The sequence below is a fragment of the Eulemur rufifrons genome, chromosome 1, assembly GCF_041146395.1.
Source record: "Eulemur rufifrons isolate Redbay chromosome 1, OSU_ERuf_1, whole genome shotgun sequence".
Lineage (NCBI taxonomy): Eukaryota > Metazoa > Chordata > Mammalia > Primates > Lemuridae > Eulemur > Eulemur rufifrons.
Genome location: NC_090983.1, coordinates 81,059,325 through 81,071,697, shown reverse-complemented (window position 1 = coordinate 81,071,697; position 12,373 = coordinate 81,059,325). Strand labels below are relative to the sequence as shown.

The 12,373-nt window shown below is 32.6% G+C and overlaps 1 protein-coding gene across 2 annotated transcripts in view; it reads right to left on the bottom strand.

Moving 5' to 3' along the window:
• The window catches only part of LRP1B (LDL receptor related protein 1B), a 1,768,615-nt gene that overhangs the window by 552,837 nt on the left and 1,203,405 nt on the right, over nucleotides 1-12,373 (bottom strand). For both annotated transcript variants that reach the window (XM_069473041.1, XM_069473049.1), the window contains exon 32: nucleotides 1,177-1,326. In XM_069473041.1, coding sequence (XP_069329142.1) covers nucleotides 1,177-1,326 — 150 coding nt within the window. The remainder of the gene's footprint in view (nucleotides 1-1,176; nucleotides 1,327-12,373) is intronic.

Genomic DNA, 12,373 nt, shown 5'->3' with positions numbered 1-12,373 from the left:
TTTTTTTCTGTCTAGAAAATTAATTTTCAAGTCTGTGTTGATTAACAACTGTTTACTTATAAACTTATACACTCATGAACATTGATTACTAAAAACAAAACAAAACAAACAAAAAAACCCTCACATTACACCTGAGAAATTGTGAAAGGGCTGAAACATTGTAGAATATAGAATTAAAACAACTAACTTATTATCTATATAAATAATCTTTTAAAATATATTCAAATTGACTTTTCATAAATAGTATAACTTTTGAAAGTTATCCTGACTATATTGCAATATTCAGAATTGCAAATAGTATATCATTTTTCTGATTTCCTGTAACCAAATGTAACTATTGAGATTCTATGTGGATTATCCAATCCTCACACTGCTGATTTACCACAACTTCAGTTTAGAGCCAGCCATTCACCAAAAAAAAAAAAAAAAAAAAAAAAAAAAAAAAGCGCTCAGCCACACTCACCAAAGAGAATATCTTTATAGTATTCACTCTTACATCTTTTTTAAAATTCAAACTATCTTTTTAACCTAAAACGTACATTTCAAAAGAAGGCTTCTAGTACCAATGTAGTAGAGATCGTTTGTTCTATGGGAAGCCATACTTCCCTTTTAGCTTCCTGATAATTTTACTTGCCTAGCACCTTTGTTTCCCAGAAGATTGAGCAAAAGGAATGAAAATGAGACTCAAATCAGTAAAATCTATACCAACTCCTAAATAAGAGAAAGCATTGAGGGGGGATAATTTTAATCATTGGTCAAATGGACCCTGTTGTCTTCTCTCTTGAATTATTTCTGTGGATCAAGCTATCCTTTATAAGCAGAGAGAAGCCAGATTTAACTTTATTATGGCAAATATACAAGGCCCTTACACTTTAGAGTCCTGCAGTAGAACACAGAAAATAATAAACTTAAAATAATACAAGTCACAGTAAGTCAATAATCAGTAACAATAGAGTTAGTATTGCTAACAACACTAAGTCTCTGATGTAGATAATCTTACAAGTCTGTGTGCTAGAGTTAAAAGAAGAAAAAAAAAATAACTTCATAGAGATGTGCAATTTGAATGTGGTTTTGGTGTTGTTAATGGAGCAGTAACTTTCCTAAGCTTTTAACAGGTCATAATTAATCAACCCCCAATCAATACAAACATCCTAGCTATAGAATCATTGCACTTACCCATGATGGTTAGGGCTGTAGCTTTTGTTAATTCTTCTTTCATTGACTCTATTACTTCTAAATTACCACCATCCAGGTTGCATCTATTTATGGTTCCATTTCCTGAACTGATCCAATAAAGCTTGTTTTCCACGTAATCTATCGATAGACCTGTAATTAAATTTTACAACTTAAACATCATGGTAGCCACTTAAATTGTAATATTCACCTAGCACCACTGGATTTGAGAGGAAAAATAAGTTGGAAGCTCAGACTTTGTCTCAAAAAATAAGATCTGGCTAACAAAGAAGTAGACATATGCTGTTTTAACTAAGAAACATTATGCTTTTATAGGCACTTAATAGTCATCTTTGTTGATTACCCAAATAATCTTGTGCCACTGAGAGGAATGACTGCTCCATTTTACAGTTAAGGAAAATAGTACCTAGAGTAGTTAAGAAATCTGTGTTCATAGCTAGTAAGGGATGTTCCAGGTATTTTTAGAAAGTTTCTATTTCCAAATTGAGTGCCTGCCCTGTTCATTATACCATAACTTTGCCTCAGAAAGTTTTAATGTGTAATGAGTCATTTGGGATACTAATTTTATTGATGAAATTAATAATTTCTTCTCTATTTTCAGTAAAATTTACTTTAGGCAGTTATATATTTAAATTGGTGATTTCTACCCTTTTCAAATAAATTCCAAAGTAGAAGATTTTCAACAATGAGTAATTTTATTAAAGCCCAGAATTATATTAGGTTCATTTGGAGGCTGAAATGGGGGAAATAATCCATTCAGCAGGTGAGTAAATCAAGAGAATGGGTTAAGACCCTAATCCTCACATGGCACAATGCGTCACTGGAAGTTATGCTAGGCTTTATTATATTTTATGGACAATTTCACATATTATAGTGGTGGTCATTATTTTCAAAGGTCTCAGAACATGTACTTTTTGTTTGCTATGGTTCTCAGCATACATCTACTTCATTACTGACATGATCACAAGGATTAGAGTTCAATAACTCCATGGCACTATGTTGGTCTTCTGTGATCCATAGATACTCCTGGAAAAGCATATATGAACATAAACTCAGGCACACAATGCAACAAACTGTTCCTGGGATCTCTTGCCGAGAATGATGTGAACAAACGACAAATAATTTATTCCCTTTAAAAAAAAGAAAGAAATGAAAGAGAAGAAGGAAGGAAAGAAGGGAGGGAGGGCAGATGATTGAAGAGAATCACATGAGTTCAAGTGCATTGAGAGAGAGAGTCAAACATAGCCTAAATAATTCTCAACTATGGAAATTCCCAGGCCACAGAGAGTCATTGACCTATCAGACCAGTTTTAATCAAATAAAAATAAACCAACAAGTTTGTACAATGTATCAGATACTTACTAACTAAACTGTACGTTTTACTGATAGAAGCCTAGAAGGTTTACCAGAAAAATCACAATGCATAAAAATAGACATTGCAGAGATGTAGTTTTTAGAATTTTTGATGATCAGGGTAGGTGATGGGCTTTAATTACTATGGAAAAATAGTCAAATAAAAACTATCACAGCCATACTGTATGGCATATTTTCAGGGTGAAAGTTATTCACATTTTAATTTTTTTATGAGAGAAAGTTTGGCTATTCTGTAGGTACCTAAGCCATTTTCACTTAATTTTCAGAATAAGTGGCCCATTTTATCTTGTGCTAAGTAACCTGTCTAAAGTACATAATTCCATCTTTAATCAACAATAAAGAATATCTTTACTATAGATTTATGGGACAAAAATAACTCAAAAATTGTTGTTGCCAGATTTTCCTCAAGAATTGAATTAACATTTGAACATGGATCCCATGAAGGCGCTGACACTCAATTGTGCATCATGCCCCTTCATGGGGCATGTTTATAAAATTTAAAGTAAAAAAATTAAAAAAAGAATTAACAAATATGTTTATGGAGAATTCCCTTTAAAATATGTAGTTTACCCATTCTCCTAAGTTTTCTAAATTTTATCTCTCAATCAAGCCAAACCATCAGAAACCTATCACTATTTTTAGATTGCTGTGTTTTGTTCCTCTCTCATTCTGTTGCTGAGTTGAGCTCTGGCACTGTGCCCTTGGTTTGAATGGAAGATGTTATAAGAAGTAGCCATAGGAAGCCCACTGTTACACTTTCTGGGATAGTGTCTGAAAGCAGTACATCACATAGTGACCTCTTTATCCACAGACCCATGGGAGAAATTTCTTTCAGGGCTCAGTGCCAGAAAAAGGTATATGTGGAAAATATAAAACTTTAACTGAACATATATCTCTCCTTGCTTTGACTGCAAAGAAACCAAAGAATCAGATTTGTGACCCATCTCCAGCAGTTGTAAAGGAAGTGCATTTATGCTACCAACTTTACTCTTGACTTCAGTAGACTAATCTATTCTTCTCGTTCACCTGGATTTTTAAAGTCAATATTCTTGTCTGGACTTTCTTAGAGAATGCATTTGTTTAACTTTCCTGAATCCCTTTTTTTTGGAGGAAGGGGGTGCAATCATAATGAATGTGCCTGATTCCTAACAAAATGTCAGAACTTTGCCATCCACTTAACAGCCTGTAGTTTCTCTCCTCCAACTTATGTTGTATGAAGCAGTTATTAAACAGAACAGGGAAGTTACAGAATTTGGGTCAGCGTTTGCCTGAGTCTTAACATCTTTGCTTCTGGACAGTGAGCGCCTAAAGGAAAGGAACTGTGTCATAGTCAGCTTCACTGCCCAGCATGATGCCTAGAACAAAGAAGAAAATTTATAAGTGTTGAATGAATGAATAGGTTATTTAATTATTCCATTATGAAAATTATAACTTGTCTTCAAGGAGTTCTATCTAGCAAAGTTGAGTTATTCTCACAACAGAATTTTTTAATATACTATTTATACCCAGATACTGTGACAAATAGTGAGGAAAGGCAATGATTCAACAGGTCTACTTTGTACGGCTTAGATTTTTACATCAATTTTAAGATTGAATTGTTTCAGATTAATACTTTTAGGACTCCCAAGAAAAATACATGTTAAGTTCCTATATTAATGTATATATGCATGTGATACATGTAACCCTAGTCCCTTACATATATCTTCCCTCTTGTTAAATATATTAGTTTAACCCTTAAGTATTTTTTTTTTTTTTTTTTTTTTTGAGACACAGGCTAGAGTTCTGTGGCATCAGTCTAGTTCACAGCAACCTCAAACTCCTGGGCTCAAGTGATCCTTCTTTCTCAGCTGCCCGAGTAGCTGGGACTACAGGCATGCGCCACCATGCCCGGCTAATTTTTTCTATATATTTTTGGTTGTCCAGCTAATTTCTTTCTATTTTTAGTAGAGACGGGGGTCTTGCTCTTGCTCAGGCTGGTCTCGAACTCCTGAGCTCAAGTGTTCCACCTGCCTCGGCCTCCCAGAGTGCTAGGATTACAGGCGTGAGCCACCGTGCCCGGCCTTAACCCTTAAATATTCTTGAGTGCATTTATTCCCTGGTTTACAAAATATAATTGCAATCCTTTATAAATTCTATTATTAATTTAAAAAACTGGTGACATATGCTTTATATTTGTATAAGTATTTGTAGAAGTATAGAAGTATATACCTCTGAACTTTATTAATATAAATGTTTTTGCATCATAAGACTTTATAATTTTATTAACATACACTTACAAACCCCTAACAACACTAAGGAATTAATTGGTATTAGGGTATTAGAATAATTTCTGAATCAGTTCTCTGTTGTTCTAATATTCCAAAAGATGAATCACTAACCAGTGAATTAATAGTTATTTAATGTAACTGAAGCTACTCAGTGATGTTAAAATGCTAAATCAATAGCCATGAAAAAAACAGGTCAAATGTGAGCATTATTTATAAAACTGTCCTGGAACCTATGCAAAGAAATATAATTATGTCTGTATTAGTAGATCCTCAGGATGGGTGATTGAGATATTAAAAACTTCAAAAGATGCTGGCCCTTGTGGCTCATGCCTATAATCCTGGCACTTTGGGAGGCTGAGGCAGGAGGATCTCTTGAGGGCAGGAGTTTGAGACCGGTGAGAACCCATCTCTACAAAAAATAAAAAAAATTAGCCATGTGTGTTGGCACACGGCTGTGATCCCAGCTACTTGGGAGGCTGAGGCAAGAGGATCACTTGAGCCCACAAGTTGGAGGCTACAGTGAGTTATGATCATGCCACTATACTCCAGCCAGGGTAACAGAGATCCTGTCTCTTAAAAACAAACAAAAAATAAATAAATATTTATCAACTTTTGAAGTCATCTTGATCTGGTTATTAAAAGCAGAAATCTAGATTCAATAATATAATAAATAAATGAAAGAAAAAATAAGTCATCAAATCGAAAAACATCTATGGAAAGAAAAAAATCTACCTCTTTACCTATCTTCCTAGGCTTGTAAAAATACAGAGTTAATCCACATGCTTCAATTTTAGCACTCTTTATTTTAAGCCAAAGATATTCCTTATTTTATTTGAACATTTTGATTTAAACAGGCTAAGTTATTTTTATTGAGACAATGCAATTTGCCAAAATTTTGTAAGTGCTCTCATGATAGAAATATTGTGTTCATTGATGTAAGAAACAGCTACATAATATTTATAAAATAATGTTATCTAACTATATTATTTTATTTTATATATAACAAAAAATAAGTTCACCAAGTTTTAAATGTTGTAACAATTAAGACTGAAAAGTTTATTTTATGTGTTTCATTTCTTTCTTTTAAAAATGACTCTAAATTAAATTAACATACTATGCAATATGAAATTAAAATAAAAATACAAAAGTATCAAAAAAGGAATTTTAAAAATTATGACTTTCTAGAGATATTTCCTAAAATTTTTCCATCATTTACCAAATTCACTTTAAAATTTCCATCCCTGTCTGGGAATTATAATTACCTGAAAAGTTACTAAAAATATTGATCTGAGTCCTACTTCAAATATTCCAATTTAATTGGTTTGGGCTGGTTCCAGACATCAGGATTTTTAAAAAAAAAATCTCTCCAGATGATTTTAGAATACAAAAGTCTAAAAATTTCTTTTAAACATTGCATACTTTTATAATTTTACAAATTTAAATTTTTACTAAGTTCAACAGGCCTTTTAAATTTTGCTGGAAAGATTGTCATAATGGTGAGAACTTTGAAGACGGGAACATTCAAGATGTAGATAGGGAAAAGACACACTACAGATATTAAAACGTAGATGATTAACTTCAAGGCCTCTAGACAGGTATAATAAATGACATCAAAATCTTCTAAATATTCTCTTTATAATGCTATCTTCAGGCAATAGAAAACAACTCCTTCTGCTTCTGGGACTGTAAAAGTTGTGGAGACTGGCCATTAAAACACAGTTACAAAAATAGGGAACTACCAATAAGTTTCATCCCAGGCCCTACCTGTAGAAAAATTATAATATTCTGAATACTGTAAAATGGAAATCTTTTCAGAGTTCACCAGAAGTGGCATGATCCTTCCTACGGCAGAACTGTTTCAGAAACATTAAACCTTAGTTCCGATGGAAGATAGCTATTCCATAGGGAAGTGGCATGGGGCTAACTGCCTATTCACTATTAGGCTATCTCAAGAAATGCTTTATTCTTCCTGAGAATACTTAGATTCTATAAGTTAAAGAATGGATGGGCTACGGAAACCCACGCATTTCTCTGCTCCATCCCTGGCTTCTCTCTTAAGTAAATAAAAGTAAACATATGTACTACCCTTCATTTATCTTGTTCATTATCATTAGGACAGGATTTTGTATTTCCCTCTCCAGCTAAAACCCTATTCTAAAATTTGCAACCGTCTCTCTGATAATCCCCAAACTGATACTTTTGAGATAATGCAATTATTAGAAATACTCAAATTATGTACTTCATTCATAATTATAGTATTATCTTGATTACAAAACACGCACATCAAAATTAAAAATCTTTGCTCTGTGAAAGGTAATAAAATAAATGCTTTAGTCTGGGAGAAAATATTTGCAATTCACACATCCAAGAAAAGACAAGTATCAAACAAAAGAACTCTCACAACTCAACGATTAAAAAAATCAATTAGAAAATAGGCAAAAGACATGAACAGACATTTCACAGAAGATACACAGATGGCAAATAAGCACATAAGAAGATGTTCAACATCATAGAAAAATGTAAATTAAAACAATGATGAGATACACTACACACCTATCAGAATGGCTAAAATATGAAATAGTGAAAACACTAAATGCTGACAAGGATACGGAGAAGAACTGGGTCACTGATACACATTCTGGTGGGAATGTAAAATGGTACAGCCACTCTAGAAAACAATTTGGCAGTTTCTTATAAAACTAAGCATACTAATACCATAAGACCCAGCAATTATACTCCTGGGAATTTATCTCAGAGAAATGAAAACTGATGTTCACACAAAAATGTGTATATGAATGTTTATTCAGCTTTACTTGTAACAGCAAAAAACTGGAATGCTCCCAGATGTCCTTTACCAGGAGAATGGTTAAACAAACTGTGGTTCATACATACTATGGCTACTATTCGGCAATTAAAAAAGAAATGAACCAATGACACATGAAACAATTTCAGTGACTCTCCAGGGACATATGCGGAATGAAAAAAGCTAATTTCAAAAGTTTCCATATTGTAAGATTCCACTTCCATAATATATTAATAGGACAAAATTTTACAAATGGAAGACAAAGCCATGGGGAGGGGTGTGATAGGCAGGAGGGAAGTGGATGTGGCTATAAAAAGGCAACAGGAAAGATCACCATAGTGTTGGTAGCATGCAGTATCATGATTGTTGTGTGGATACAGGATTCTACATATCTAAGTACACAAATACAAAAATGAGTACAAGGAAAGCATGAAATCTGATAAGATTGGTGGATTGTATTAAGGTCAACATCTGCGCTGTGACATTGCACTATAGTTTCGCATAATGCTCTAATTGAGGAAATTGGATAAAGTATACATGGGATCTGTCTGTATTTTTGTAATAAACACATATGACTCTAAAATTATTTCAATAAACATTTCAATTGATAATAAAGCACATTATTCACCAACTCCTGGAATATACTGCCTTTATCTTAATCTGATATAAATTCTTCCTGGAAAATATCCTTCTCATTTCACCCTACTGTAAGAAGTCAAGGACATATATAGTTAGAAGGCTAAATTAATCAACTGATTCCTTGTTGCTTACCTCATCAAGCTAAGATTTCAACATCTCCTACATCCTCCCTCACATAAATAATTTTTTATTTGTAATAGTTTATAATATATTCCCAGCCCTTGATGATTGGCCAAAATTATGTGCCTTGTGAAAATAACACATGCAAAAATGGAGAAAAGACCAAAATCAAAGACGAGTTATTTCTTGAGAAGTGTTTATTCTAAAAGCGTTTTAAAAGCTTTAATAGCTATGCTTTATAATTTGCCACAACTGTGTTTTTTAGCATGATAAGTAAAATAGAAAAAATATATTTTTTAAAAAGCACTGGATTGTGTCATTCAAATATTTTAAAATTGTAGTTCCAGACAATATAATGCTAAACATTCCCTTATGTTAGATTTCCAATCTATACAGAAAAATTCAGTTTCACATAAATATCATACACTTGTATGCCTTTTATGTCTGTTTTTCCTTTCTGTTAAGAATAAGGAAAGCCCCCTCTCCTTCTGTCACTTCTTTAAAAACAAGAGTACATTTTCCTTCAAGATCCTGTTGAAATTACAACATATCACCAATTTGCCCACAACTCTTCCCCCTATTTTTCTTCCCCACAAAAAATTAGTTGTTTATTTTCACAGTGTCTAATTATGCTACCTTTATGATGTCAAGAAAATAGTACTCATGAAACATTAAGTGATTTTGTTTTGTTTAACTCTACTGAAGATCTCAGTCAAACATCTTGTAATTATCTGTGACTTTTTCCTACACTGCACTACGACCTTCTTGAGAATGGGTCCAGCTTTTATTTTCAAGGTCTGGCACCTAGTATACACTTCACAACCTTTTTAATAATCTTTTTTTCCTCCTCACTGAATAACATTTGAATAAACAAATAAATAAATTGGATGAAAGTGTAACACATTTAAATTATTTATGTGTGTATGCATGTGTAATTATAGGACTAGTTTGTCAACTCCTCTGTCCTTTTTTGTTACCTATTCTTAACCTTTCTTTTGGGATGCACAGCCTTAAATATTGATTGTACATCATATATAATAAAAATGAGTGTGCTGAGTAGTAACAGAGCTGCATTATATTGAGGAAGGAAACATATCCAGGCATTTTTTAAAAAATCTTACTTAAAAAATAAGATCCTTTGAATTCTTTTGATGTGGTAAAAGTACTTGTGAATGTTATCCATGAATATATTTCAAAAGCTACTTTATACATCATATGGGTTAGAATGATTAAATAAGAGAAAATTCTTGGTAGATTTCAAGAAGGTATACTTGAAGGTTGAGTAAGCAAAGGACTTTTGATTGGAATTACATTGAAAATAAAAGGAAAACATCAAGGAAATAAAATATGTAGGATATTAGATTCTTAATTATAGCCACGAAGGGTAATCTGATTGACAAGCCAAGCTGTTTTATATGAGCTTAAGGGATAAAATTCATGATAGGAAGACATCTCAAACATAGATATCACTGTAACAGTAAATTAAAATCCTCTGACATGTAAACTGGTTTAAGCACTTAATGTATCTAAGACTGAGCAGTAAATCTTAATTCAGATTTACTGAATTTAGTTTAATAATGGATAACTGGAATGTTTATTTGTATTTAGCAGAAACAAAGTTATTCAGCCCAAACTGCCTGAAGGCTGCAATTACTCAGTTTTTCATGATACACACTCATAAAATGCCAAGTTGGGTGTTTTGATAAGATTATGATGCACTTCTATTTTAAGTATGTCACATGGATTTAACAGCAAACAAACAAGGGAAATCAGTGAACTACAACATAAAAACAATTCCACAAACTAGAAAGTTTAGTGTATCAGTGGCATTGCCATGTAAAACTAGAATTTAAAAATTCAGAAATAATTAATTGTTAGGGCAAAATTGGCAGAGAGGTGAAATTGTTTCTTACATACACTCCTGGCTGCTTTGAAAAACCAACTGCTGTGTCCTAATTGGGTCTGCATTTCTCAGGAGTATGCAAGCTCTGGATTTTTCTTTTTCCCACGTTGTTCCACGCTTGAAAGAGTACCAGTTTTATTCCCTGATCTTTGCTTGAGGTCAGGTAATTACTGTGTGAAATCAGTCTCTCTGGGCATAGCAAAATGGTTAAAATTTAATATCTGCTTTGGAAGCAGGTAAACTTGTATTTGAATCTCAGCTTTACTATTCATAGTGGACAACTAACTTCTTTCAGCAAGACTCAGTTTATGAATCTATAAAGAAAGGGTAAGAAATCCTTCCAGAAATGATTGCTGCGAGATGATTAATGTAAAACATTTTGCAAGTAGTCGACATATTTTAAGTGCTTAAAAAATAGTCACTATACGATATTACTGTTGTTGCCAAAGTGATCATGGTTCTCTACTGTACCAAAGAACTCAGGAAAAGTGCATCCAGACACAAAGCTGTGGGTGGCTTCGTGGTGAGAACACAGGTACTATAAACGATGACAGATAACAAATGTTATGAGCTTACTCTTCCCCATGCTCACCAGATAGAATATAATGTTTTCTCCTCACATTATGGGGGAAAAATGTATAATCTGGCAACAATATGCATGAGAAGAAAATCAATTGAACATTGGTTCTTCCTTTCCTAATCACCTAATTTTCTTCATGGAAATTGTTTAGGGAAAACAGTACGCAGTTTAAGCCAGAGCTCATCCAGACAGATTCATCATGAAATAATAATTATAATAATTGCTTGCAATGAGTAAATAAAATCACAATGAGTAAATAATTCAGTGATAAATGTCCCTTTGTATTTAAGTATTTCATGAATGTGATGATCATGTACACCAGCAGAAACAGGTTTGATTTATTTTTTCGCACATTCATATATCCATTCACAGTACTGTAAAATTCCATTTTACAAATCATCTCAGGGGAATAGTTCTGAAAGAATCTTTTAAAGTGAGATTACCATGATGTGGATTCTTGAGGGTATTTCAAAAATTTTTCTGTATCAAGTATTTCCTTGACAGACTTAACCTTGATTCTACATTAAGTAGCACTTTAAATTTATATATAAAATCGAAAAATATGTTGTCCAATTATTTACATCATAATTTTAAATTGTCCAGAAAGACAGGAAAAAATAGTCGCAAAAAGAATTTTTTAAAAATAAAGAGCACAATAATCTAAAATACTTTATTTTAGCATTTTTTAAAATTAGTAAACAGTATAAGTTATTAAATATATTTTAAGGAAATAGTTCTGACATACATAGTTAGAATACTGTAACTTAAATAAAAGTTACTATGCAACATACTTTTAATCTATTTTAAACAATGTGAAGCCTGCTGGGATAGATCAAAAATTATAATTAATAGAGTCAGCATAAATATAAAAATAATTTGATTTCATCTTTATTCCCTGTGCTAAGAAGACTTGTTAATAATTAGATAACTTGAACATATTAATTTTTGCCTGTTCTGACTTTTCATAAGAAATCTCTGATTGAGGTACTAATGAAAGCCAAATGGCCAGAGGGTTAAACATAGGAGGAAGGAGAAATAGCAAGAGGAACAAGTGGAAAAATCAGTTCAGAAATTTAATGTTTCCAACTTTTCCTCCCGACCTAGCCATGCACTAATTTACAAGCAACTCAGTTAACATAATTTTTGCATACCATACATTGAGAAAATGATGGTATACATATAAATCTGAGAGCATTTTAGTTTGTTTTTTACTCATCAGATACATCAAATGAAATGCAACATGAATCCAAGCCCAGATCACCAAGTGTGCACTTCCACTGGAAATATTTCTAAATATCACACATTCACAAATTAATCCCACTCAACTAGGATATATCAATTAATCTTAGGTTTATTCAATCCTGTAAGAGTTTCTTGCTATAGGATAGTAAACAATATTGACTTTATTCAACAAATATTTAGTGAGTATCTACTTACATGCCCATCATTGAGCTATGAGTTGAGGATGTAATGGTAAGGAAAACAAAAATTAG